General features: G+C 28.9%; 1 protein-coding gene and 1 long non-coding RNA gene across 8 annotated transcripts in view; one reads left to right on the top strand and one right to left on the bottom strand.

The window, feature by feature from the left end:
- Window positions 1–4,012: 4,012 nt before the first annotated feature.
- Window positions 4,013–27,331, top strand: part of dachs (unconventional myosin-IXb-like dachs) — a 34,178-nt gene continuing 10,859 nt past the window's right edge. For 2 of the 5 annotated variants that reach the window (XM_035084340.1, XM_035084339.1), the window contains exon 1: window positions 21,391–22,205. In XM_035084340.1, coding sequence (XP_034940231.1) covers window positions 22,115–22,205 — 91 coding nt within the window. In that variant the 5' untranslated portion in view covers window positions 21,391–22,114. Of the gene's footprint in view, window positions 4,292–5,158; window positions 6,538–21,390; window positions 22,206–27,331 lie in introns of those variants that run through there. The other 3 variants (XM_035084336.1, XM_035084338.1, XM_035084337.1) reach the window with 3 other exon arrangements.
- LOC118067550 (uncharacterized) lies at window positions 24,029–27,170 on the bottom strand. 3 transcript variants are annotated; one of them, XR_004690400.1, is made up of 5 exons: window positions 26,761–27,170; window positions 26,081–26,315; window positions 25,504–25,977; window positions 25,310–25,428; window positions 24,029–24,867 (listed from the first exon to the last, which is right to left on the bottom strand). It is a non-coding gene; the product is annotated as an uncharacterized lncRNA (long non-coding RNA). The 3 variants fall into 3 exon arrangements; XR_004690399.1 differs by having other exon boundaries at window positions 25,516–25,977; XR_004690401.1 differs by having other exon boundaries at window positions 25,817–25,977.

The raw sequence follows: 27,331 nt of genomic DNA, 5'->3' as shown, positions 1-27,331 counted from the left end.
TTTGTGAGTAAATTCAAGCAGATTATTGACTAGTGGTAATAAAAAAATAATTTTGATACGTTACGGTGGTGAAAGATGATAAGTAATAGCGTCATAACATCAGGCCGTCATGATCGTGGCCGGGGTGTATGTTAGCAGAAACCTAGCACTTCGCTTCTGCACACACGTACCCTGAGTTTATTATACGAAGAATATTGCGGTGAAAGGTATAATGTACCATCTAACGGATATTCCATCAATTCAAATAAATTTTTTATTAAAAAAAAAAGGTATCATAAAGTAATCCATCATAATCTCTAGATCATAAAAAAAAAGTTTAGATTAAAATATAAAAAAAAATACTATCGTTTCAATTTGATGAAAATGTGCATTATTTCGTTCCGCTCCATCTATCTTACAAACTCCATCTCGTTTCGCATGGTCTGGCCCGTGCCCTAGAGGTACTAAACCTGTGAGTATGTTACATGAAAGAGCGAGAGAGTATGATGAACGATCCGATACGTTCCCACGCGCATTCATATGTCTCGGCCAAGTCTGACTCTTACAGGTCTGCAGCTCCTTTGCGCGATAGTGGGCGGTTGTGTGGGGCCCGCAGGGGCCTCAATCCGTACCCCCTAATCACCGACTCGCCTTCTCCACTTTTCCTCCTTTTATCCCTTCTTATCTTCTTTGCATTTAAGCCATAACCACTTTTTTTTAACTCCACTTCCTACCTTTTTTTATTGTTTATTATTATTTTTTTTTTTTTTCTTCCTTTGTGAAATAATAACTAAATAACAACTGAATTAAGTATCTTGACGATAAAAGTTACGCTTGAGAGTACAATTAAAAAGATTTTTAACAAGCTAACATATTTGAACGGTGCGATAAAGTTTGTTACTTTGACTTATTGATTGGACTAATCAACTCTGTTTTTGTCTTTAATTTTTAATTAATATTGTTGTTAAATTTTTAACTTCCCATTAGGAAGTTATTGAAATTGGGTCGATTGGTGAAATTTGAATTTTCATCGTATCTCCATGTTTCATGGTATTTGCATGCATACTGACCAATTTTTAGAATGATGTGTGTGTACGTACGTCCGTACGTACGGACGTACGTATGTACGTATGTATGGACGTCAGCATTTTTTTCGTTTTCGATATCTCAAGAACGAATTGAGTTATAAAAAATTCGGTCAAGCCGTTTTTTTTATAACAAAATAACTAATAAAAAAATGAAAAGATTGACTATTTAAAATACTTTTAAGCCAAACAATAACAATTTCATTTGAAAATTGAGTCGATACTGACTAGACATTATTGTTCACAACCAAATATGACTTTCAACAATTACACATTGTTTATAACAATACGAATTTGTTGTAAACAATTAAAAATTGTATTTATTGATTAAGTAATGTGTATATCACATGGATTTGGATGCTTTCAACAAACATTGATTATTACTATTTAAATTTGTTATAAACAATTTCTAATAGGAAGTTCGTCGTGTTAGCACAGACAAATTGTGCTCAGACCATTTTTTTTCTATTGCAATGAATTTGCAGTATTTATCGACATGTAAGAAATGTCTTAGATAAATAATTTTTTAGGGGTAAGTTATTGTAATGAGTCCGATTTTGCTAATTCTGAATTTAGACATATCTTTATGTTTCAAGTGATGTTTTCCTACGTTGAAAACATCACAAGCCTCTAGAGTCTAATGCTATAGTTTTTAAGACGACAACCGTGTGTGCACATGTCTGTATGTATGTTCGTTATCAATTTTGGTCTTGTGTATCTCGAGAATTAATGATGATATTGACATGGGACCAATTTCATTAAATGCACAACTATATATCTTAGATCCGATTAAATTTTGAACAAAATCGATCATGCCATTTTTTTTGTGTAGAATTTTAATGTCCGTGTTTATTTTAATTTTTTAAAATAATTATTAAATTTATTTTAAGCAAAAGTAAAAATGAATGTTAATAAAATTGAAGGATTGAGATTAATATTTATTGCTAAAATTTTTTTTTTTTTATTTATAACAAATTAAAATCAGAAATGTTAATGTTACTGTATCTAGTGGATGTTTATAGTAATTATTACCGTAAGATATAAGTAAAAGGAAAAAAAGATAAAAAGTCCAAGCTAAATAGATAGTTATATTGGATATTTTTTCAATTGAACAAGTAGGTACAGAAGATGGAAAAATAGCAGAGACACGAGATGGCTTGGTATGAGAGGGTTTGTATTAGAGGGTAGAGAGAAGATACAGCCTGGAGGAAGATGGAACTTGATAACACTTTATCGAGAGTGGATAGAAGCAGTGAAAATGAGAACCGTGGGGTTAGATCGAGAAATACTTCCGCGTTAACATCGATCGTTCCTGGATCGTGTGTTACGATCTTTTATATCACTACTATTCTTCGTCTTTCGTTTGTAAAATACAACCATATTGTACCAGCCCAGATGCTCTATACAAATTTATAAATTGCTCTTGTCTCCAAATATAATTTTCCCAACATATATCCATGTATCGAGCTTCTTCATGATGAATATTTTACATTCTTTGGAGAATATTCTATAAATTTGCGCTTTTATATAAATTATATATTTAAAAAAAAAAAATATCTATTATGACATATTCTATTCAATTTGAACTTTCGATTTTTTTATCTTAAAAAAGACTTCTAATTTAAAAAGCATATTGATTGGACTATAATGACTACATTATGTTGAAAAAAAGTTCAACTACCCTAGGATGAAGACACAATGGACCCATTGGTCTGACCCAACACGGTTCCACTCTCTAAAAATGAATCAGTGAATATTCAATGTTGGACCATAAACGAGCTTACCAAGGTGGGAAATTTTTGGTTTTTGATAAAAAAATTCTACTTTAGTCTGTTTAGTAATTTTTTTTTTGTAAAAAAACTAGTATTTTAGTTGCAAAAATTCATTTTATACTGATAGAGATACTTATTTTTCTTGAATTAAAAATAAAATACCACAGTCCAGTTCAACTTGTTGTTTCAATGTAAAAATATTATAAAAATTTTCGAGGATCATCTTACCCTGGTTTTCCTTGATATTTATTCATCACTCATTTATATATATTTTTATATATATATAAGTCTCTCGATATGATAGCCAAGTTTTTAATAGCGTGAAAAATATTCATCATCTTAATTTATAGTACATAAAAAAAAATCCCTATCCTATTTTCCCTATGAAAGTTAGGAATGGTAATAAAAGTTTTCTAATGATTATTGAAAATTTTTCAAACTTTAAACTAAAACTTGTAAGGTTAAAAGTAAGTGAGGTATAATGAACAAAAGTTTATTAGATTAGAAAAATTTGTTCAAACCCCGAAAAGACACGAGTAGGTTCTGAAAATAGGTTTGGAATAATGGAAAAAACTTTTAATGATTTTCCGAAGCCTTTCGTGTACTTCCAATAAATCTAAACTGTGTAGTAGGATCGTAGGAGTTTAAGTGAAGTCGTTCGATCATCATTAATTAAAAAAAAAATTTTTTCACTGGTTTAACGTACAATTAATCAGTCTCTAGAGAGATCGCGTGCAGTTGGATCGTCAATAGGTTTCCACCCCAGCATGCTCGTTGCGATTTTTACTGCAACGAATAGCCGCTCGGCGTGTTCTTGTTAATTAATGTCCTAGACTCATTTTATATCATCTACAGACATCCGTTTCTACTTGACTAAAACCTCAACCAATGCCAAATAAAATAAAAAATTTCAATGAAGGAAGAGAATATTTTTCTTTCATTTGAATTTTTAAGTCTATTTAACGTCAAATTAAATCCAAGAAGGACCATCATTTATCAGCAGCATGTAACGAGGATTAAAATAATTTATGCATAATTCTATTTTTTGTTTTTTTCTAAAATAATTTATTATTACCCGTCAATGTTTATAGCTTGTAAATTTCTATATGATAATGAAGAAGCTACGAAAAGTGCTTAACAATAAAATTTTTCATAGCATTCAGAAGCTGTGGTTGCGGTTGAAAAATGAGTAGTTAGAATCCATGTCATACTGCAAATCGATACTGCAAAGGAAGGAAACACCCGGTGAGAGAAAAGTTTTGAGGTTTGCTTCTATTCTCTCTCTTTTATGATATCAAGAAAACAAGGTGGATCAACCGCATCGCGTGTTTCATCAACAAACACATGTTTTTCTCAACTTCAATCTCGTCCAATCATTTTTTTGCTTGCATAAAAAAATCCACGTGAGGAATAGAAATAAAAAAATACCAAGTGCACAAAAGGAAGAAGAGAAAGGTGGGCTACGATCGAGTGTTTTTTTAATTAAGTTACCAGTAACATTTAAAGCAATTACTCTCTAGATCACGACATAGTTTGGTTGCAATTAAAGTTCAATTATTTATCATCAAGTTAAAGTTTGATGTGTAAATTAATTGTCTAGTGTGAATTAATTTTATTAACACTGTTAAGTAATTTCATTGATTTATGTACAGTCTAGTAAGTGAGGTAGAACAGCTTCTGAATTTTTATTTCAAGTTGGTACTTTAAACTTAATGTTGGCAACTGTAACTTTACTTTTCTTACAATCACATTAGAAAAAAAACTTATTTTGGTCGATGAAAATAATTAAAAAGCCAATTATTTTTTATTTATAAATAATATCCTCACTTAGAGTCCAATAAAAACAATATTTTTTCACTTGTAATACTTTGATTAATTTGTTAAATTATTTTGTTTTAAAGTAAATACATTTTTTTACAACAAAAAAAAGGAATCGAATTAATTTGTACACCCAACCTTAATTTTTGTCATACCTCCACGTAAAATTATATTGTATTCGCAGTTTAAAGGTTAATAAAGTCCCACTTTTCAACCTCGCATAGAATGACATTTGCTTGCGCGCATGCGCACGCGGAATTTTTTTTTTTCTACCAGACGAAACATGTCACTTTATTAACTTCTAAACTGAGAATAAAATCTAATGTTTCGTGACAATATGACAAAAAAATATATATTTCCATCATGAGAATAAATGTCAAACACTTTAATCCACAAGAAAAATTTCGTCCCGAGCGGAAATGTTTCACTTTACTCCCTTGGTGCGAAATGAATTATTTTATTTCACAGTTCCCATTGTAACATGAACTCAAATTTAGATAAATAAACCAAAACAAATAAGAATAATTCCAATTTGACTTTTTGTTGCAATTAGGTACAATATTGGAAGCTGGAGTTCAATAAATAGAAGGAATGGAATAAATAGTAAATAATAGTGAAGGAAAAAAAGGCAGTTGACGGTTGTAAACAAGAAGAAGCAGAAGAAGAAGAGGAGAAAGAAGACACACGGATCGCGCTAGTGTGCTCTCACTTTCGAATTCGAAGGATAAACGAGACGCGGCCGTTTATTCCTCGACGGTGATTTAAATATGTCGAGTACAAAGCGCCACAGCCCGAAGTCGAGGCTCGAGTCGAGGAGATCCAAGTGGCACTGGAGCTCCTGCCATCGAGTTCGATCAAGAGGATCGATTTCAAATGCACGACCAACCGGCGCCGGAAACATTCGACCGTTCCTCCATTCATATGCATCTCGTTAACCCTCGACTGTACATTGAACAAAAAATCCAATTGCATCCTATCGACCATTTTTTGTCGACCTTTTGAATCTTAAACGTGTAGCAGTTAACGAATTTCAGACTGCATCGAATTAAAAATAAAATAATCATAGTAGCAGTAGTTGTAGATTTGTATAACAAGGGATTATTCGTGGAGAAGTGAAATTAAAATTAAGTGAACTTGAAGCAGATATAAGTGATCTCTAACTACCCCTATTGAAATTAAAATATTTTTTAATTATTTTTCATCCAAAAAAAAAGGAATAAAAAAATTGGAGTAATTGTAAAAATTATTTCAAAGGAGATGAGAAATAAAAAACGTAGAAGATATTGAAATAATTAAATCGACAATTCAATGAGTGTTGAAGGTGCAAGGGGGTTAACTGAGCCACTTAAAAGGCATTTATTTGTGTACTGGATGGGATAAAATAAAGAAAAAATAATCGAGAGTATTGGATAAGAGAAGAGAAACAGTGGAGAACTTGATATAATGACAGATAAAATGTATTAAGGAAGTGAAACGAAAAGTGCGAACATTTGTTGGGTGGAGAACATGAAGTCTTCGTCTGAATACTAATATGTGTTTTCGAGGACTGGTTGTAGAGCCTGTAGGTCGCGAGACGCATATATGTGCCGTCAGGAAGTGTACGATTGACGAGTTTTCAAGGGGTTTTGTGAAAATGGGGATGCTACTGCCTGACGAGACTTACGAGGAACGTGCTGCTGCGTCCTCAAGTCGAACTTCTTACTCAAACGAGCTCGTTCTGGATGACATGGACGAAGTGGAAGTTGCGAAAGCGCTTGCAGTTCTTCAAAAGTGTGATGACTTTCTTGAGAGGTACAACATTAAACCGGAATTTTTCTGTAGACATCGAGAAAGACTTGCCCTTCAAACTTGGCTATTACAAAAATCATCTAAGTTCTACTCCGGTGAGTTTCATTATAAATCATTTTAATCTTTTTTATACATATTAGCTCATTATTTACACTTCAATTATTTGAGAAAGTTAATACCTTTTGATTAAGATAACTGTATACGATTTTTATAATGCTAGGTATTTACGTTTTTAATTTAATTTATTTTCATTTCTTTAAAACCCCTATTTTTAACATTATTTATAAAAAATTATTGCTTATATATGAGCTTTAATAGTGATTAATTGAACAAAGCTTTTATAGTAATCACGTGACTTTTATACCCTTACTAGAATGACATTACCATCAGTAGGTAAAAAAGTGAGCAAATCAATAATTCTTGGAATATTCTAAGAATTTTCAGTTTTAATTTTTGTTGTGTCTAGAAATTAATATTTAATCATTAAGATATAGAACAGATAAATCGTAGACATTTTGTTGTAGAAATAAAATTTTTTTTTTTTAATATTAAATATAGAAAATCGAAAAATTCATTTTAAGTAGTATAAAATTAAAATTGTCCAACAAACGAAATAATCGATGTTTTGAAATTTTATTTAATTTATTTAAATAAATAAATCGATGAAGAATTAAAGAGTATTTAGGAAATAGCTTTTTTTTATTGAGTTATTCAAGATGTAAATAAATCATTTGAAATTTTGTTTTTTTTTTATTTCGTTTGTGATTTGAACAAAGCTCTCAAAAAGCCAATACAAGTAATTGGAAATAACGAAATCGTTTATATTCTAGTATTGAATTTTCGATTGTTATTTTTTAAAAACGAGAATGGAAAAGTTCTTTTCGTGGTTATTGATGACGGGGTGCCAGCAAAGAAAGCCAATCGTGCGTAGTAAAACAAAAGAGAGAAAAAAAAAGCTCTCAACGCTTATGATAAAAGCATATAGTTGCATCTCTTTTCTCTTGGTTTCAACGTTGGAGAAAAAGGTTTTTTGTCTATACAGAAGATTAAAGCTTGGTACAAACATCACAAGAGAACTAAAATGTCGACGACTTTGTCACAAAATATTTCTCAGAATTTTTTTCAAAAGTACTAAAAGTTATTGATAAAATTTTATTCACTTCTACAATAAGTAATACAAAAAATCCACATATACAATGGGTTCCATAAAAATTATTACTATCAATATTATGACAATAATTTAGTGTAATATTTTTTTATGCCCGTGACTAAAATGACGAAATATTCTTTTGCGATTCCGGATGTAAAATATCAGGTCGAGCAATCATCGACAGTAATGTATAGCAAGGTAGGTCTATCGATGAATCTATATATATATATATATATACTCATGCAGCAATTTTATTTTTGTACTTTTTGTAATAATGGAATTCCTAAGGGAATAATACTTGGCAGAGTCACGATGCAGCTTGTATTCACTGGCCATATGTGCATGTAATACTCAATATTTTATCACATTGTAATAAATCACAAAGCAATCTCATTAACGTTCTCCTCGCACCAAGCTAATAACAAAGGGTTAATTAACACACCAATTGGATGATTGAATACGATTAATTGGAACATTTTAATGTTTTCTGTCGTGTCCTATATTAGGTAAGTTAATTGAAAAAAAAAAAAATCGATGTAACAATCAAACCTAATAATTGGTTTTTTACTGGATTATTTTTGTAATTTTGGATTATTTCGGAAATTTGTAAATAACCTTGTTGTGTACATTGAGAAAAAAATATATATTGTGGAAAAGTAATATCATTTTTTTAGATAATAAAAACAGAATTTTGAATAGTCGTAGTGAAATCTTTTTTTTGGAATTAATATAAGTGATTTTTAAAGATTCAGTTCTGATAGTTACTTTAAATAATAAAATATATTCAAAGAAGTGCGTTTATGATCACATTTAAAGTCATGAAACTATATGAAATTTCTAGGTGAGATATTTCCCATATTTTTTTTTATAAATCCGTCGTAAAAACAAAGATTTTTTTTAAAAAATCATTAAAATCGGATGATTTTTCGATTTTCTAGAGCCAAAAAACGAGGGGACCGCGAAAGTATACAATTACCAAATAATTCATTGAGTTAATTATAGATTTTTATTGTGTGCGATTGAATAGAATTATCTATTTAGTATTGGTTTATTCTAGTGTTTCAATGAATTCAATGAATCATTTTTTTTGAGATCCATGGTATCTCATTAAGTAAGAATTGTCTCAGATTTTTATTTAGGAATTTACATGGATACATATGAAGTTAGCCAATAATGGAAATATATCGAAAAGAGAATGACTTTTTCCCTATTGGTTGAACAATCATTATCCATAAATTCTTATGGACACATGAAGTTAGCCAATAATGGAAATATATCGAAAAGAGAGTGACTCTTCTTTTATTGGTTAAAACATTCAAATTATCATCCAATCATTGGCGGGCAATTTATTCTACACTGATAGAAGAATCTATTTGGTGGGACTAAATGAATTCCTTATCAATTCAATAAATAAAAGTTATTTCATAATATAACCTAAAATTTGATTATGCTTGACCGTCATTCTACCTTACCATCGAGCCCAATTATAGTATTTAGATGAGAAATAAATATTTGTTAGCAGCTAAGAAATCATTCATTGAGCCAAATAAATCTACTCTAATAAATAATTTCTTAACTGTTAATAAATGTTCATTCGATTTCTCTTTTAAATAACATATTTATTAGCTGCTAATGAATTATGTTAGATACAAAGAAATATTTCTATCAGTGTAATCTAATGTCACTCATCTTCAAATTTATCCTAATTTTAAATCAAATATCAAAATCATTTTTTCGAGCAAGATTTCATTGAATTCAATAAAATTTCAAATTTTTTTTTTTCTTTATTAAACAAACATTTTTTTGTATAGCAACAATTTTTTCTTAGTGTATTACTTCATTAATCGCTTAATTTTTTTCATTTTAAAAATGTAAAAATAGATTGGAAAAATTCAATCGTGGTTATATGAGATAAAAAGGGAAAATTAGAATTAATTGGAAGATTGATTAAAATTGTTGGATAAATTAAATGAAACAGGTTGGCGGTTAAATAATTATAGAGTAATATAATGCAATGAAAAAAGATGAGGAATTTAGTGGTGTATATCAAGTCTAAGACGTTGGCAATACGCACAAAACAGCGTCACATGTTGCCACCATAAATCACCATTCTTTTCTCGATCTTTTCTCATGTCGTGCAACGTGTCCGCATCGTACTGCACCACTACTCTTTCTCTCTTCGAAATCCCCCCCGTACCAAATTGATAAATAAAACATGATGAGGCACCTTATGCTCCTGGAGAAAAGAATAGCAAGAAAATGTCCTATATTACTTCCTCCTTCCGGTTTTCTTTTCTCTCCCCCGTCGAGCGTATAACAATAACTTGGAATAGAAGCTTATATCAACCTAAGGAAACAATCAATCATTTTACGCAAATATAATTAATCAAATTTTCTATTTTCTTTATTCTCCGTTCGTGGATATTGAAATTAATTTTTTTTTCGCCAAGGAAAAGAAAAAAATTAATTAAATTGTGAAATAATAAATTATCGGGTTATTATTTCCCTTTTGAATGACGTCCTTTAACTGAATTTGTTGTATGGATATTGATAGATACTTTGGGCTTTATCCAAAAAGTTACTCCATGCCATTAAATTATTATCATTCATTCTGATCATTGAATACATTTATTCAAGTATTCTATAGTATTTAAGGGAAGTAGATAGGAAATTTTCAATATTTTAATTCGATTTTGTAATTGGAATTTTAATTTAATTTGTATTTTATTATTAATTTTATATTTAATTTAATTAAAAATTCTAGTAGTTGGCCAATTTCTGTGACACATTGATAGATGAGATTTGTAACTATTAACAAATGATATTGTAATTAACGAAAACAGTTGAAATAATATTTTTAACATCAAAAATACTTTGATTATGATAACATTTGAATGTTTATAGTTACTAGTCTTCTTTAATTGCAAACAAATATATCTCAACAATTACAATATGTATTTTTATAGTTAATAAATTTTGTTTGCGATTACAAATTCCTTTCATCAATGTTTGGACACTGATTAAAATTTTTTTTATAAACAAATACTGAATAATTTGTTTAATATTAATGTTTTTAAAATTCTTATAAAAATTACAATAACAAAACATCCTTTTATTTATTACAATAATTTATTACAATAAAAGACATTCTTTTATTTATTAAAATAAGTTTAAAACACTTAGTACGTTTTTCGTTTATTAATTTTTCAATTTATTAATGAATTAATGTTAGAATTCAAATCTTTCCGCCAAACTCGTCCGTCATAATTGATTGATCTATTGATTAGAGTTTTGTCTTCCTTCTTTTTTCTAATATGTATCTATCTTTATTACTATCGTGCAGTGTTGATATGTATTCACATCCGTTTTCAAATCAATTTATAATTAATTAATCTTGTTAAATAAAATAATGTTTAGTATAAAATATTTCTTATAAATAATAACTCCTTCCACAAACGCATAAATCTTAACAATTAAAAATTATTAACATTCATTAATATATGATTAACATTCCAGACATTGTCATTAAGATTTTCCAATTAATTTAATGAACGTTTATATTAATTTTTCATTTTATCGTCTAGTTATCATTCCAATTTATTTTACAATACTATTAAAAATGGTAGATGTCTATTTTTTTTTTTGTTCAATTCAGGATGAATCCTTATGTACTTACTAAAATGTATAACATTTGATATCTCATGTACTCCATTATATACACAAATCCTTTCTCTTCAATTTCATTTTACATTTTCAGATAATTATGTATATTCCTAACTGATCCTACTTGATCTTTTTATACCTCTCAAAATAATTGTACCTGCACATATAAATTTTATCATTGTGTTGAAAATAACTAGCATTCAAAAGCATATAATAATTCATGCTACCATAAATATTCACTTACAGACAGTTGGATAAATATCTTTCTTAAACTATTCAAAGACTGTTATAATTTAGCAAATCTCAAAACGCACACGAATACACAAGGGTAAGAGAAATTAGTCAAAAGTTTATACAAAGAAATTCTCAAGCTGATTTGAATGCTATTCTTATCGCAAAAGCCATGAAAAGTAATATCTGATGTACACATAAACATTCTCGACAACCTAATCCACCGTCACAATGTCACGTGATCCACTATCGCTAACATCGCGATGGTAGAAGGGGGTTAATTACCATCGCGCTAACAATGGCGCAATAATTAACAATTACGTAGTTTGATAATTATAGCTCTGGTTGAGTTATCGTCCGTCGGAGTTGGCGCGGGCTATAGACCACCCCTCATTCTATTCTCTATATCTCTCTTTTCGCGATAGATTTGTATATATTTGCAACTATAGTGTACACATGAGGGGGGTGGACGTTCATCCGCTTGAACGCACTCACGCATATAAGGTACTCGATCGTATTTATGCGTTCACGCACATGGGAAAGAGATAAAGAGAGGTGGATCAAATAGGGAGAGGGAAATGTCTCTCTTTCTCTCGGTATATGGCGACAACAACCCCCTATCTATTTACGCATGGCACGTACTCGCGAACCTGCTTTTGCATTCCGTTGCTCTGGCAGAACTGAGCGTAGTAAATACACGCCGAGATATCTGCCACAGTGGTTTACATAAATTTGCATCCTCCCGACTGTATTTTTTATGCAAACCTTTTGAGAACGATAAAAAAATTATGTATACATATTTTGCCGTATATTTATTTATTATTACCACAAACAAACTGTGGACAAGAGATCTGCATTATTTCATTCTTTGTAGATGGACTGATTGTTTGATTAACGGTAATTAAGATTAATCAGCTTCACTTTTTTCCATTCCTATTGTAATGTCTGTGGGTGTATTTTAATTATTTTTATTCAATAAATTCTGTTATTGTTTTTATATAAATCACACATTCTCACTTTTTCGAATAAAAAAAGCAAATAATATTTTTTTTTATTTAATTTATTATCAATATTTTTTTATTATACATCATTTATTCTTCAGCATTATCAAACTACAATTTATTTGTACTTTTATTGCTATAATTCGATTGAAAAAAGTCTTGATGAAAAATACAACAAAAAATGATTCAGATTTAATTCAAAACGTAAGTCAATAAAATCTTAATGAAACATTAATTCATGATTAATAAATTAAAAATATGTTAGATCTAGTTTGAAGATATTCTTGTAATTAATTTCATCAAACGTCTCACTCTTGTCTATTGATCGGAAGTTTAGACTTCTTTAAAGAACAAATTTAAATAACAGTATTTTAGTTATTTATTAATTTTATTATATTTAAAAATATTAATTTGAAATAAAATATTAAATATTTATATTTTTTATGTTTTATATAAATTATTATTTTTAATTACAGATAGAAATTAATATTTCTTCTAAATATTGTGATTTTAAAAGAAAAAAAAATGATCCTTTTGTTTTTTAGTCACACTTTAATGTTATGACAGAATAAAAATGTTGTTGTAAGTTGAATAAATAATCCATTTAATACTTCATTGTCAATTGAGAGAAATTTTTTATTCATACGACAACTGATAAGGGTAAATATAAACCCTTCTGTTTCAAAGACACACCATTTATTTATCATTCTTCTTATTAACATAATAATTGCCATAGAATTTATTTAAAAAAATCATTCCTCATGAAAATAAATGTTGATAATTGATGAAGTTCTTGAAAAATTTCAGTTGTTAAAATTTTTATCGATATTTCATCAATGATTTTAACAAACAAACTGTGAACAAGAGCGACGTTATTAAATTTTATTTAAAATTGATTGTTTGATTAACTGCAATCAAGGTAAACTGGAATTTTATTTTTTTTTTTCATGAATAAATTTTTGCATTTGACACAGTTTATTTATTCTCTCACATAGAACAAATAAATTTATAGTCAAAATTTTCGTTGATTGATTTAATAAAAATTCGATTAAAATAAATAACGATAGAATATTAAATAAAAAAAAAATTGTTTCATAGTTGGAAATATGGTTAGAGCTTTTAAGACGATTAAATGTTCGTGTCAGTGTCAGTTTTACCTATCGTTTGCTTCTTCCTCGATAAATGGATTCCCGTAAAAGAAAAGTGTCACGATCGATCACCTGTGCTAATTAATTCGTACTTCAATTAGTTAGTGACATTTAAATTAACGTTTCTCCCTCTTTCAGTAAAAAAGAAACCAGGAAAAAGAGCCTTTAGGATTCACAGTTGAAAAAAAAAAATTTCTAATAAAAAAGGATAAAAAAAAAAAGAAATAAATAAATAAATAATAATGAATAAAATACATTACGTTGAGTTTGAAACAATTTTTTTATTTACATCATAAAAATGATATTAAGAAGAAATTTTGTAAGAGTTATTTAAAATGAGGATATTCCCCTGGAGTAATAAAAAAATAATCATTAAAAAGACGAATAAAATATAAAAATAGCTAAACTACAAAATAACCCAGTTAATTCTTTGCATTATCTCAGACAAGCATATCCCCGTTATGAGTTATATTTGCAATTAAAATTGTTTAGAGGGCGGAAAAAGTAGTATAAGTCTAGGCAAACGAGTACGAGAAAAGTTTGCAAGGGGTAACGGAAACTGAGCGTCGTCGACGACGTCGTTGTCGCATGACACTAGACTGTAAAAAGAAAAGAATGCTTCTAACTGTGTAGTAAATTACAATCCGAGTTGTAGGAAAAGAATACGAGCAAGCTGACCACAGTAATTGTCTATTTAGACGTTGATCTATTTACTGGAGAAACAATAAACGACATCTCTTTGTAGAAAATGATTTATGTCAACGAAGAATTATTGATAAATGTTCAAAGTAAATCAACCAACTTTAAGGTTGTAATTGTTGATTATAAAATGTTACTTTTAAATGCAATAAATGATAAGGAAAAATTAATAATAATTTTACTGGTGGCTTCAGAAAAATGGGTTTCTACGAAATAAATTTTAATTAATAAGAATTATTTTATTATTTAATTATAATCATTTTATTATTTTCTATTATTTTATTAAAATAATAATAACATTTGGTAACTAACTTGGTAACATTTTTATATATTCAGTTTTAATAATAACTTTAAATAATAACACTTTTTTAAATGTAGAAGTGTTTTATTTCAATTCATTTAAACTGTTTAAAAATAACGTTATCTCTTTACTTAACATTATAGTAATTTTTTAAACACTTGAATAAAATTAAAAAGTGACTACAATGCTAATTAAATGTGTGACGTCATATTAAAACACATTAAGTGAATTGAAATAAAACTCTATGATTTGCAGTGAAAAAAAAAATTGCTTGAAAAAGGAGATTTTTATTGTTTTCGATTATTTTCGATAGAAATCTTTGAGTAATGATTTAATCTAATATTTTATTTTCTTATTAAGATACATATTATAATCAAATAATTAATATTCAATGACATAATTATTTTCTTTTTAAATATTAACTGTCACTATTGTGAATTATTTTTATTTGCAAAGGATAGTTCTTTTTTTCTGAATCCAAGCAAATTAAATTATTGGCAGTATTTAAGAGATAAAATTGCATGAATCAAAAATTATCTGCATGATTTTTGAAATTTTTTTTTCTAATAAATTTATAAAAATAATTTAATAAAGTATTTTAGAACAAGAGTTAATATGTAGACAATGTTCTCTAGATAATGAAGATATTTAGTGACGTGTTAAAAGTAGCAGAAAGAATAAAAATAAATAAATTGCATTGAAAAATAATGCACGTCTGGCAGATAAAAAAAATAATTTATTCCAGATTGGAAATTTGATCTGACATCCATCGATTCGTCATTCGTGAAGACCTAGGAAATCCGGTTAAGCAAATGTGCCGATATAATTTTCTCGGTCGATTAGAGCACGACGTAAAATGATTCTGCGTTATCAGAGAGTAGACATATGTGTATAATATAATATATGTTGGAATGTATGCGAAATGAAAGAATATATGAGATGCGAAAACGTGTGTAAAACTAATGGAAGAGATGACGAGATCTGACGTTTCCTTATCATAAACATCAATCATTCTTTGTGGTACATATATTGCTCATATGATTTGAAAGAAATTTAGCTCCAATAAGAGCTATAAAAGGGGTGAGATATCATATATTTTAGTAAGGGAATTATTTTAAATAGCTTTTAGGATAAAGAATAAGAATACTTAACTTGAGATAAATTTTTCTGAAATAACTTTTTTCTTTTATTTTCCATTACTCTTTTTGCATAAATGTCAGCACCTTGTTTTATATTCTTGTATTTTCTGTTTGTAGATTTTATTCAAACATTTAACTACATCATAAAAAAGAAATCAAAGTCAAAGAAATTTTCTTCATATTCTGAATAGCTAATATTTACAATTCTTCTTCTTTGATTGTAAATAATTCATCAAATTTATTATATTATTCTTTTCTATAATTAATTAATGGTAAAATTACTTCAAAATCTTTTGACCTTTCATTTCTTTTTTTGTAGTTTTATTAGTTTTTTATAATTAAAATTCTCTCTGTGCATTTTATTTTAATATTAATTAGTATTGAAAAAAATTAATTTTAATTTAATATAAAAAAAAGATAATAATTTGGATGCTCATCTTTAATAGATAAATAGACTCATTGTTCTGAGTTTATTTTTATATTTTTGTCATACTACCTCAACTCTAGTGACTCATTAGTCAACATTTAAATAATGTTTCTGTTTAGCACATGTTTAACAAATGCATTATTTATAAATATTTACATTGACTTTTAATTTTATTTGACACCCATTCTAGCTAGATTTATATTCAACTTTGTCTATAAATCCCCAGCATTTGATAAATAATATTAAATAATTATTTTACTAAAAATAAATAAAAAAAAAAAATTAATTAAATTTTGGTAAAAATTCCAAGATTTTTTGTTAAATTAAAAAAAGCCATAGTCTATTTTTAAAGTCAATTCCTGTAATGATCTTTTTCCTGAGCAAGAATAAAAAAAAGACTAATTAAATAAAAGTCTTTTAATTAATAAATTCGAGGAATAAATTAATAAATGACTTTTTATTTTTCAAGTATAAAGAAAACCGGACTAAAGTATTTGTGAACCTTTATAGCATCGTTGCTCCGTTTTATTTCTTCGATGAGAGAATAAAAGACGGGGAAAGGGGAAATGAAACCAGCGAATTCGATGTGGGGGAATTCGGGCGAACGCGAGATGAAGGAATTCATCACGTGCGGAGGATGTCTCCGGCATTCGATCAGTTTCTTCATGGTAAAATAAAAGAATAAAAAAAAAGAGCCAAAGAAGGACAATAAAAGAAAGAAAAAATAACATAAGTTCAAACTCAAACCAACAAGTTCTTGAATAACTTGAAATCGTTGTCGAAAAGAAATCCTTCATGAATCCTTTTTAGAATATTCCCTTCAACTTATTCGTTAAATATTTAATCTAAAAACTCCCATCTACTATTTCTCCTATTTCATATCTGCTTTATAAGATGACTTGAATATTTGTTAGTCTATAAAAAAGAAATGAGAAATGGAATTTTCAATATTAGTCAACAAGCAATATCAAATTTCCTTCCAATAATTTTCATTGAATTTATTGATTATTGAGATATTTCGTTCAGAATAGTTGAGAGTCAATATATAATTTACTATTAATAAGTCCACGACCTTTTCATTACGACAAAATTTCATTTATTTAAACCTCATGCTATTTTATATTTATTTTTTTAAATCAATTTAAAATAACTGTCTTGCAATTTTACCAAATCATTTTTATAATTAAATGATGCTATTACCAATGTCTCGGTGATGGAAGTCTCCTAAAGCTCGTTATTAAATGACTTTTAGAGAAAAATGAAAATATTATTATACGTCAGTCAAAAAATAATTTATTGTTTGATTAAAATTAATTTTATTTTTATAATAATAAAAACATGTTGTGGTCAAAGTCACATTGACTTTTAGAAGAGTCTTTATTTATTTATTATTTATTTTTTATTATGTTCACTAAAAATATAAAAAATCTTTCTTTCATTCAATAGAAACTACACGATCAAGTTTATATGAAAAATAAAATTATTCTCTAAAGTGACTGGCTTTTAGGTAAATTGGAAAACGAAACGTATTTTCACTCAAGTTTTATTTTCCTCATCTTTATTGGATTTTTTTTTTCTTAAGGACAAATAAAATTTTATTATAGATAGTGAGAAGACATTTTTATCTATTATTTTACACATCTATTATTTGAAAGACTGTGTGATCATTTAAATGCATTTTAAATTTATAATTTATTGACTTTTCCAATTGAAAATCATATCCTTTACTTCAGATTCAGTGTTGTCATAAGACATAACACTATATACAGACTGCTTGCGTGAAGATAAAGAAAAGGTCCGTAGAATTCGCACAAAGTCGGTCCTTGGACAGTTTTCGCTTGGCCATCCGTCACTTGCTGACATTGGTCCAATGCCTTTTTATCCTTTTCCCCTTTTTTTTTCTTATGCTCAGTCCAATTTCTGATCCACCGTTTCAGTGAATGTGTAACCCACAAATTTTACCTTCATACCATTTTCTTTAACAATTAAATCCATCTAAACCTCACTTATGCTTCGAATTTTTATAATCTTTTGAATTCAAACTTTTTTTTAAAAAAAAAAACCAAAAAATTTCCATCTTCATTTATTATATATTATTTATTATTTATTAATAGTTTTTAATTTTTTCTATATCATGGCTGTTGAGCTTTTATTGACTAAAAAGTCAATTAATATAATCAATTAAACGAACCACCATAAATAAAGTTGATTTAAAAAATGGGGGGAAAAAATATTTCAAAAGCAGTGGAAATGTGAGGTTAGTTGATTTATCGATCAATAATAACTGGAGAGTCGATAAAAAGTTGAAATCAATAATCGATAAATTATCTCCAGGTTTGCTGAAGAATTCAGGCCCAATTAGACCCTCACACGGTATCACCATATGTCTTAGAAGTCTTCTTTACCGATCCTGGACTTCACCTGACTTCTGAAATAACTCTTTCATGTGGCAGAAAAACCAAGGGCCTTTCAAGCTTTGATTCCGCTCCTGGTGCTATCCTGATAGGCCCACCAAAACCGGTTTTCTTAGTCGACAACCGATTACGGGGATTTGAATGCTTAACTCAACGTTCTTCTTGCTCTCCTTGTGCAGCTTTTATTATTCTAAACAAAATAATAAATAAATCATATAATTTTGCCAAAAATATTTTGCAATATTGTTTGCAAAGTTATTTAATAAATTACTGACTTCTTCATCCATCTAGACTCCAAAAGTGGAGTCAGGAATAATAATTTGCATAGGTTGTGGGCAGAAAGGTGTTATTTTGATCTTGAAAACATAGCAACAGATAATAACTCTATTTTGAATTTCACTTTTCTTTTCACTACTTTATTATTCAGTTCTAGTTATGCTGAACAATAATCCATTATTGGTACCAATTACAGGAAAATTATTTGGACCAGGGGAGTTGAAATAACAAAGATTAATTACAAAAATGAAGAAAGTGATTCAATTAATCAAGAGACTGATAAAAAAATGGTCTGATCCAAGCCAGAAAAAAATTGCAAGATCTTTAAAATGCTGCTTTATGGATAAATGAAATTTAAAATGTGCTGTAAAATAAATAGGAGTAAGTTAATATCACCATACGAGTGCGGTGTTGAAGGTAAATAAAGTTAATCCGCATAGCCAAGTGGCGAGAAAGCTCCAACAAGAGAGAACACTCGTGAAGGAGGGACAGAAGCATTGGAGATGGTCATCCAATGTGGTCGACGGCCTCTGTTGCTGAAGTGTAGGTTCTCAGCATCTCTTGTGCTCACTCTCTTGCTTCATAAAACCTATATGCATTGGTTTGTGTAGAGAAGTAAGTGAGAAAGGGGCTGAAAGAACCGAACATGAAAGAGGACGACAGCATTAGTTGACTGGAGTCTTTGCTAATGGAAAAGGAGTGAGATGAGAGTAGTCCAGGGTCTCTGTGTGCATTGTTTACGATACATGGGGATGCCCATGGTCCTTCGCCATGTTGGATTCCTCTTGGACGACTGTAGATGAAAATTATAAGGCGGAACCAACTTGAAAATCGTCCAAGAGTTCGCCCAGAAATATACCAACTGCCTTCAAGCATTACATTGTCTTTTTAACTGACTGATTATGCGTGGGTTCAACATCAGGTCATGCTTTTCACTCTTTGAACAGCTTTTTACATTGACTTTGTAAGAGCTAGTGATATAATCATACTGATGAATAAATTATCCTCATAGTTGGTCTTTACTTTGCAACTGATATTTATTTGCAACCAACATCCCATCATTAAGTCAACTCTTGTTGAAACATTGATGTTTCCAAAATGACTTTTTTATTTTAAAACAAAAAATCATTATTATTACCAATTACTAAGACTCATTTCATGATATCTAATTTGCAAAGTTTTTGGAGTCAAGTATTTGTATGTGTCTACAATTTTAATTGAAAGTTATCAGAATCTTTTTTTCTAGATCAAACAAAATAATTATCAATACCAGTCTCAATTTGTAGCTTTTTATTTCATTGAATAATTGAAAAACTATTCTTTATAATTGTTGATGAACTGTTTGGATGATAAATGGAGTAATTGGACCACAAAAATTAGTTGGGAAATATCTTCTCACATTCAGACCTAGTGAATCATAGGATCATTGAATAATTTAATAGTATTATGTAGAAAGAAAATTTTTTTTTTCTTCAAATACCTAACAAGGTAGTGTCAAAAAAATATTGTTATAAAGGTAGCTTTGCCCCTTTTTTTTCAACTGTCTTTGAAATAGTATTTTTATTTTAATTCCAAGAAAGGATATAAACTCTGCTGCTTAGTATTATATTTTTTAGTTTAATGTCTTCATGGACACTCACTTCCCGCAATTTTTTTTCCATTGTTGTTGTGTTTGGAAATTATAGAAAGAGGGAGGGGCACTGTAGAGTCGATTTTACGCCTCTCATTCAGCATATTATATCTGAAAAAATTTTATTTGAAAGGGAACGTACATTAAAGTGCAATAAAAATCGATGAGTAATGAAATCAAAAAAATTGGCTCAACATCAGGTCCAAATTCCTTTTGTTCAAAAGAATAACAATAGATAATAAAATTCAAGTGAAACATTCTTGTGAACAAAAGGTTAATATTAATAAATTACAATCTCAATAAAATCATTTTTTATTGAAAAAATATTTTTAATTCTCAATGGGAATAAAACTAAATTAATTGCCATGTTTTATTGAAATAAAAATATATTGAATGATTGATAAAATAAATAGTTGTAAAAAAAAAAGTAACACATTATGTCTTCAAAGACAGAATAATTATCCACAAGAATGAGTAGTCATTGAAAGAAGTGTCGTTTAACAGGAAAAAATAATTGTTTGCCAAAATAGTATTCTAATTGAATGATTTTGAATGAACTGAAGAAAAGCATCGTATTTCAATAGTATACACACCAAGAGATACCTGGTCTGCATGTACCCCACAGCATCCATTTAATACTCAGACCCGAGGTCTCGACGACCCCACTCTGGAGATCCAGGCCCGGACCTCGCTCAGGAGTCTAAAGGTTCTCGTTGCTAACTCGAGTTGCGGTCAATCCACGTGTTCATCCAGCACCTGACGACCCGCTTGATTGTGAGTTAACTCGAACAGGGCATAGAAGAGATCGGGCCCAGCTCACCGGTGGGTTACAGCCAACAATGACGCCCAGTTCTACTCGGTGACTCGAACCTTCCATGGGCCTTTTATTATAGTTTCTCTCGCTTAATTTTAGCATTTTTTATGCTCCAATGTCGTGCACATTTTGGTGGATTTAGTGGAATAATTCACAGGTGAATTTGCTTCAAGGGTGATTTAAAAATTTAATGAGTGACGTTTTTAAAGTTTGAATGCGTGGGGGATGAAAGAGACTGATTGGAAAACTGTTTGTTGTTGTTGCCAGTGTTTTTGTTGAGTTACACCGTCGTTATTGAATACCTTCCGTGCTGTAGAAAAGTTTAAATTGAGGACAAGTTGGGTGGATACAATGAAAAGTTGGGAATTATATGTCGATTTTGTGTAACAAGTCTGGTTATTTTTTGCCAAGTTTTTTTTTTTTTATTATTATTATTCAGTTTACTTTTTAAACCCTTCTAAAAGTTAGAACTTTTTTTTTTCCTAAATCGTTTTCATGTCAGAAAATTATTTATTTGTGGCGAGACAGTTATTGATATTGCATGATCATGTCAACTGAATCACCAAAAAAATGGCATTAATTTTTTTTGCACATTATTTATGGAAAGTTAAGTTGAGTTACAACTTGAAAAAAATGTGCGAGTGTGGTGAAGATGGTGCTGTTGAAAAGTTGACAAGTTTAACTATTTTAAGTGACATGTAGGTTGTTTAATATTTAATTGCAAATAGTGGAAGTACGAGATAATAATTCTGGGTGATTTTGAAACCAGAACACATGAGATGGCCACCTTAGGCCTCTCCAAGGTTTTTATATTAGACAAGTACTTTACTGAGCTCCAGAAATTTTGGGAGACTGAAAAAAAGCTTCAAGGTAATGGGAATAAATACTATTATCTATATAAAAAATAAATGAAAAAAATAATTAACAGTTAATCTGAGGTTGAGAAAGTAAATAGATAAAATAAATAGAAAATTATTATTATTTTTTTTTCTTTTTAAAAAAGAAAGGTTAATAAAAAATAAATTCAAGTGTAATAACATTACGGTACTACCTCAGGTACAAAAGTATAACTGCCTACAGTTTGCAACCTGAGTAGAGATCAGAAGAATATCCTCGACCTCTCGCTCGGTTTCATTTTTGCTTTGTTTTACTCAGCCATCACTACTATTCTTCCTCATCTCTTCTCTCACTACTTGCCCCTCACTGAGAGACTACCTGAGTCTTTCTACCTATACTCTTATGTATATACATCTTTTACCTCCTTTATATACACCTCTATCCATGCTCAACTTGACGAGATACCTATTTTATGATACCGCACTCTGTTTTATCTTCATCCATCGGTCAAATCAAACGATCTATTAAAACATAATACCAGCTTTTCTTCGCAGTTTTCGTATTCTATTTTAGTGTGATTTATTCACATTTTATATGCTCAGTCTTAAACTGTTAACGATCGTTTATAAAATAATGAACAATACAAAGTTACTGAAGAGAAAGTGTTGAAATTTTAAATTTTAAACTCTACTATTACATCTTCTTCCAATTTTCTTTTATTATTTAATATTGTTTTATAATAGCATATTATTTGTTTAAAAATATCCACCATTATTCTTTACATGTATTTTATTTACTTATAAAACGATAGCTTGTTTTTTAAAACAATTTATTTATTTGAAAGGATTTTAAATACTTTAGTGTTGAATAAAAAAATATAGCTTTGATTTGATGATTTTATATTTGATCTATTCAATATTATATTTGATTAAAATATTACAATTTAACAAATCAAACTTATTTTATCAAATATTCATGGAATTAATATAAATAATTATTTATAAATGTTTAGAAAATAAAAAAATAATTGAAATAAATGAAGGCTAATACAAATAATCAGATAAATAATTATAATTTAAAAAAATTAGTTAGATAAATGTTATTTTACTATTTAATTATATTTTATAATAACTATTGAAATCAGTTATGAAATTTTTAGTCAGATTAAAAGTTATTCGAAATTTAAATATCGAATTACTCATAAATATATACACGAATGTTTTAATTAATATTCATATTTTGGAAATTAATAATTGTATCACGTTGATAAGTTGGATCGACCAGGATGATGAACAGTAACTTTGTAAACTCAATTTTGGTACCTCAATAACGTCCACGCGTAGCCACAGCAGCGTGTGCACGAGGTACACGATATGGAGGGATTGCAAGTTTTCATGTTATACATATGTGCTATCAAAGGTATTAATGTCGACTAAATTTATGTATTCATATCAAACAATCTAAAACTCAACTACTAAAGGGTCGTATACTTAAAAATTATATTCTATTCACTTTCGGTTATGAACAATAATTTACTTTAAAGTGAATTTCAAGTAACTTTTTGAGCTGAGAGGTTTATTTCAAAGTTTCAAGTGCACTAGAATTAATGATATTTTAAACAAAAGATCCCAATTAATACCTCATTATAATCAACCATGAATTAGGGTGCGATCACGATAACAAAGTGAATTTAGTTTTAAGACTAATTGACTTAGATTAATTATTAACTTTATTTTATTATTATTCATTCATTAAATATTTTCATTTAAGCTCACTCTAGTAAAAGTAGTTTCCAAATTGTGGTTTTTAATTTCATCAGCAAACTTTAAATGAATTTTTTTTTAAAATGTAAAATTATTTTTTTTTTTAATTAAAAATCTTTTTTTGTAAAATATTGAAGGGTTTGTAGAGTTAAAACAGATCAAAAACAATTTTTTTTTAAACTGTAAGCTTGAATAACTTTGAAAACACATATCTGGTATTAATAAGTTACAGCTCGTTAAAATGCTGAAAGCTCTATCAACTAGTTATTTCCTATCAAATTTTAAAAAATGTCCAATTACATCATTCAACATGTTTTTATAAAAATCTATCAACTCTTTTAATGCTCAATAATCACTAAATCAAAGCTTGTTTTATTGATTAAACATTTTTAAATGTTTTTAACAAACAAAAATAACATTTCAAACGATAGCTTTCAAATAGTTTTCATTTTATGGATCAAAAAATAATCGAATGTTTAAGGTTTAGTTTTGATGATTGACTTGAATTAATCAGTTTCCAAATCAGTTAATCTCCACACTACATAGTTAAATCCAAAAACAAGCGTTTCGCTAATTATGGGGCCCAGTGATTCTATCAAATTAATCCAAGTGCATAAACTTCCCTATTTGATAGTCTAGAGAGTCAGTGTCGGAAGTATTTAAAGGCAACATTTGGTTAATCTTGATCATCCAGTTTGATATCACATTCCATCGTTCTCCATCACGTTATGCTTCCCTCAAGCAAAAGATACGTAGAGTTAACATAACATGCGATCACAGAGCACCTGGTCACGAAGCTTACTGTAATAATTACTTTCGCTATTGTACATGAGAATTTCCCATCGCCCAATGTATTGTTGGACACGTCATTTGTTCATTTCTTTTCTTCTTTTTTCCATCATAAATACACTCTATGCTCGAAATAAACATCCCTGGAAAAAAATGAATTTCTTTATTAAGTCTAATTTTATAATATTAAGGTTTATTGTTTGATGGAGACTCTTTTTTTGCATTTAATCTACTTACACTACTTATTAGTGTAATAGCGTCTATTAAGTTTGTTTAAGTATATACTAGAAATAACAAAACTATGTTAGGAAAATAAATAGTACTCATCAAATAACAATTGTATTAATAATATTATATTTGAGTGAGATAAATAAGCTTTTAATAATATTACTTTGAGAAATATTGACATAGATAAAACATGTTCTTTTTAAATACAATATTAAGTACATCAACTAACTTAATCTCTATCTTCAGTGCATGCAAAAAATTATCAAATGAAAATGACTCTGTGGTAAATTGCAAATGGATATTTAATTTTTACCTCAAGTTGGTCAGTTTCATTCATAAAATTATATTCTTTCTTACCTTAAAATTATTTCAGTAGCCTTTAAGTCCACTTTAATTGTCCAACCTTCTAACTATCATTCTGCTCAGTTATCTAGTCTACCTTTTTGGAGTAAATTGAGCTCACCACTTCATCTCAGCTGTGAAATGAATAATTTTTATTCTTGATGACTAGATGAGACATTTAAATACGAATAAAATGAATAAACAATCACTGCTTAATAAACCTCTTGAAATTAGATGTGCATTTATCAGTTGAACCCACAGAGCCATTTCACAAATGCATTTGCAGCAAAGCAGCGTAGCTCGGCCTCACTTAGGCTTCGCTACTGAGATTAGAGTATATCCACTGAGTCGCAAGTACACACATTAATACATCAGTAATGTGTGCTGTTTCTCTATGTGTATCTATCTCAATACATATGATATAGATATATATATATAACATTGATGCATACATTCCGTGTTTCTGTACTTGAAATACACATATAAAAGCAAAGCAGGCTTTGGCACGTACTACCCGCTTACCACCCTCTTTTTCTCCCAACATATCCACACGAGTCTCAGTGCATTTCTTTACGTTTTCATCTCAAGCTATTCCAACACCCTGATAAATTTTCGTCATTCCTTCCATCCTCACGCAAGAGGCCAAGACGTGAGTGGCAGCACCAGAAATCTGTACATACCAGCTGAAATAAAAATTCCAAGAGTTATTCGTAATATCAGATACTTCACCAATGTATGTACCTAAGTCATAAAACAAACGTATTTCATTCTAGTCTCTCTACATACCCTTTAGATCTGTACAGCTTTAAACTATCAAACCTTTGGTGTGTGTGCGCAGGTACATTAAATACTCCGTAAACTCGGGTGTAAATTGGCATTTAAATTCGCTGGCAAGTTTTAAGGGAAATTACATCGATGTGTATTGCTACAGTTTATAGTTTTCAGCGATACATAAACTTTGACTGCACCAGAGAGACTTTTTTGAGGGCAAATGTACGAATTGTGTATTGTTCTGACGGTCCTGTTAAGAATTTTATTAAAAACATATTTTTTTTTTCCTACAGCTGGTTCAACATTAAGAATATTATTTACAGCCATTTTATATATCGCTTTAATAAACTAAAAAATATTTTTTATTGGAGTAAAATGGAAAAATAAAATACACTAGCTAAAGATGCTATTATTTTTTCAATTATTTTTAACAACTTTCTTGTTTTGAATTAAATAAAATTATTTTACTAAACATCTGACTCCAAAGACCCTTATTATTAATAACTATTAATTATTTATTAAATAACTATTAAATTAATTTTTAGAGTATCAGTGGAATGTTAGGAATTTTTGATCAATTCACAGAAAGAATAATTAGCAAGATTAATCAATCAAATATTGACAAAATAGTGTATTAATGAAGCTATAATTAACCACTTACTTCTCAATTTTCTTATCTTTTATTTTGTACTTACATTTGCGATTATTTTTGCGATGGTTACAGAGTGCAAGGTTGATTCATAAGTTGTTAGTGCTGGCTAAAGCACCAGGCGCGAAGAGGGTTATCGAAAGAAAAAATTAATAAATAAATAAACCTGTTTCTTTAAGATCCAGACCGACGAGCCCTCTGATACCTGCTTACTTTAATTTCTGGGTAGTAGGACCAGGTTTGTGAATACCTGTTTGTCTTCACAACCGTTTCATTCCAGCTTCTTTTCACTTGCTAACTCGGCCCACTCTGGAAGCCTTCTTATCTCATTGCTCGGACATCGAATATTATTCATCTCACTCTAAAGATGCATAATAAAGAGCTCAATTCAGCAAACTTGCTTGATAATGTATTGAACTTAAGTATTTTTTTTTCTAATTAACCTAGAAATATCAGCAATTCTTGTGGTTTTGAGGTAGTTTTGGCATCCACATGTTGGTAGTCAAAATAGTGATGATTTTTTTTTATTTTTCCGAAATCTATCAAAAAACTTTCTACATAGTATGTGTAAATAATTCGTAATAATAATTTATAAATTAAATACAACAGTTGTTTAT

The sequence above is a fragment of the Chelonus insularis genome, unplaced genomic scaffold, assembly GCF_013357705.1.
Source record: "Chelonus insularis isolate UGA/USDA-ARS -01 unplaced genomic scaffold, ASM1335770v1 contig_388_pilon, whole genome shotgun sequence".
In the NCBI taxonomy this organism is placed as follows: Eukaryota; Metazoa; Arthropoda; class Insecta; order Hymenoptera; family Braconidae; genus Chelonus; species Chelonus insularis.
The sequence above is the reverse complement of the archived record's forward strand: the minus strand, read 5'-3'. Positions and strand labels throughout refer to the sequence as shown.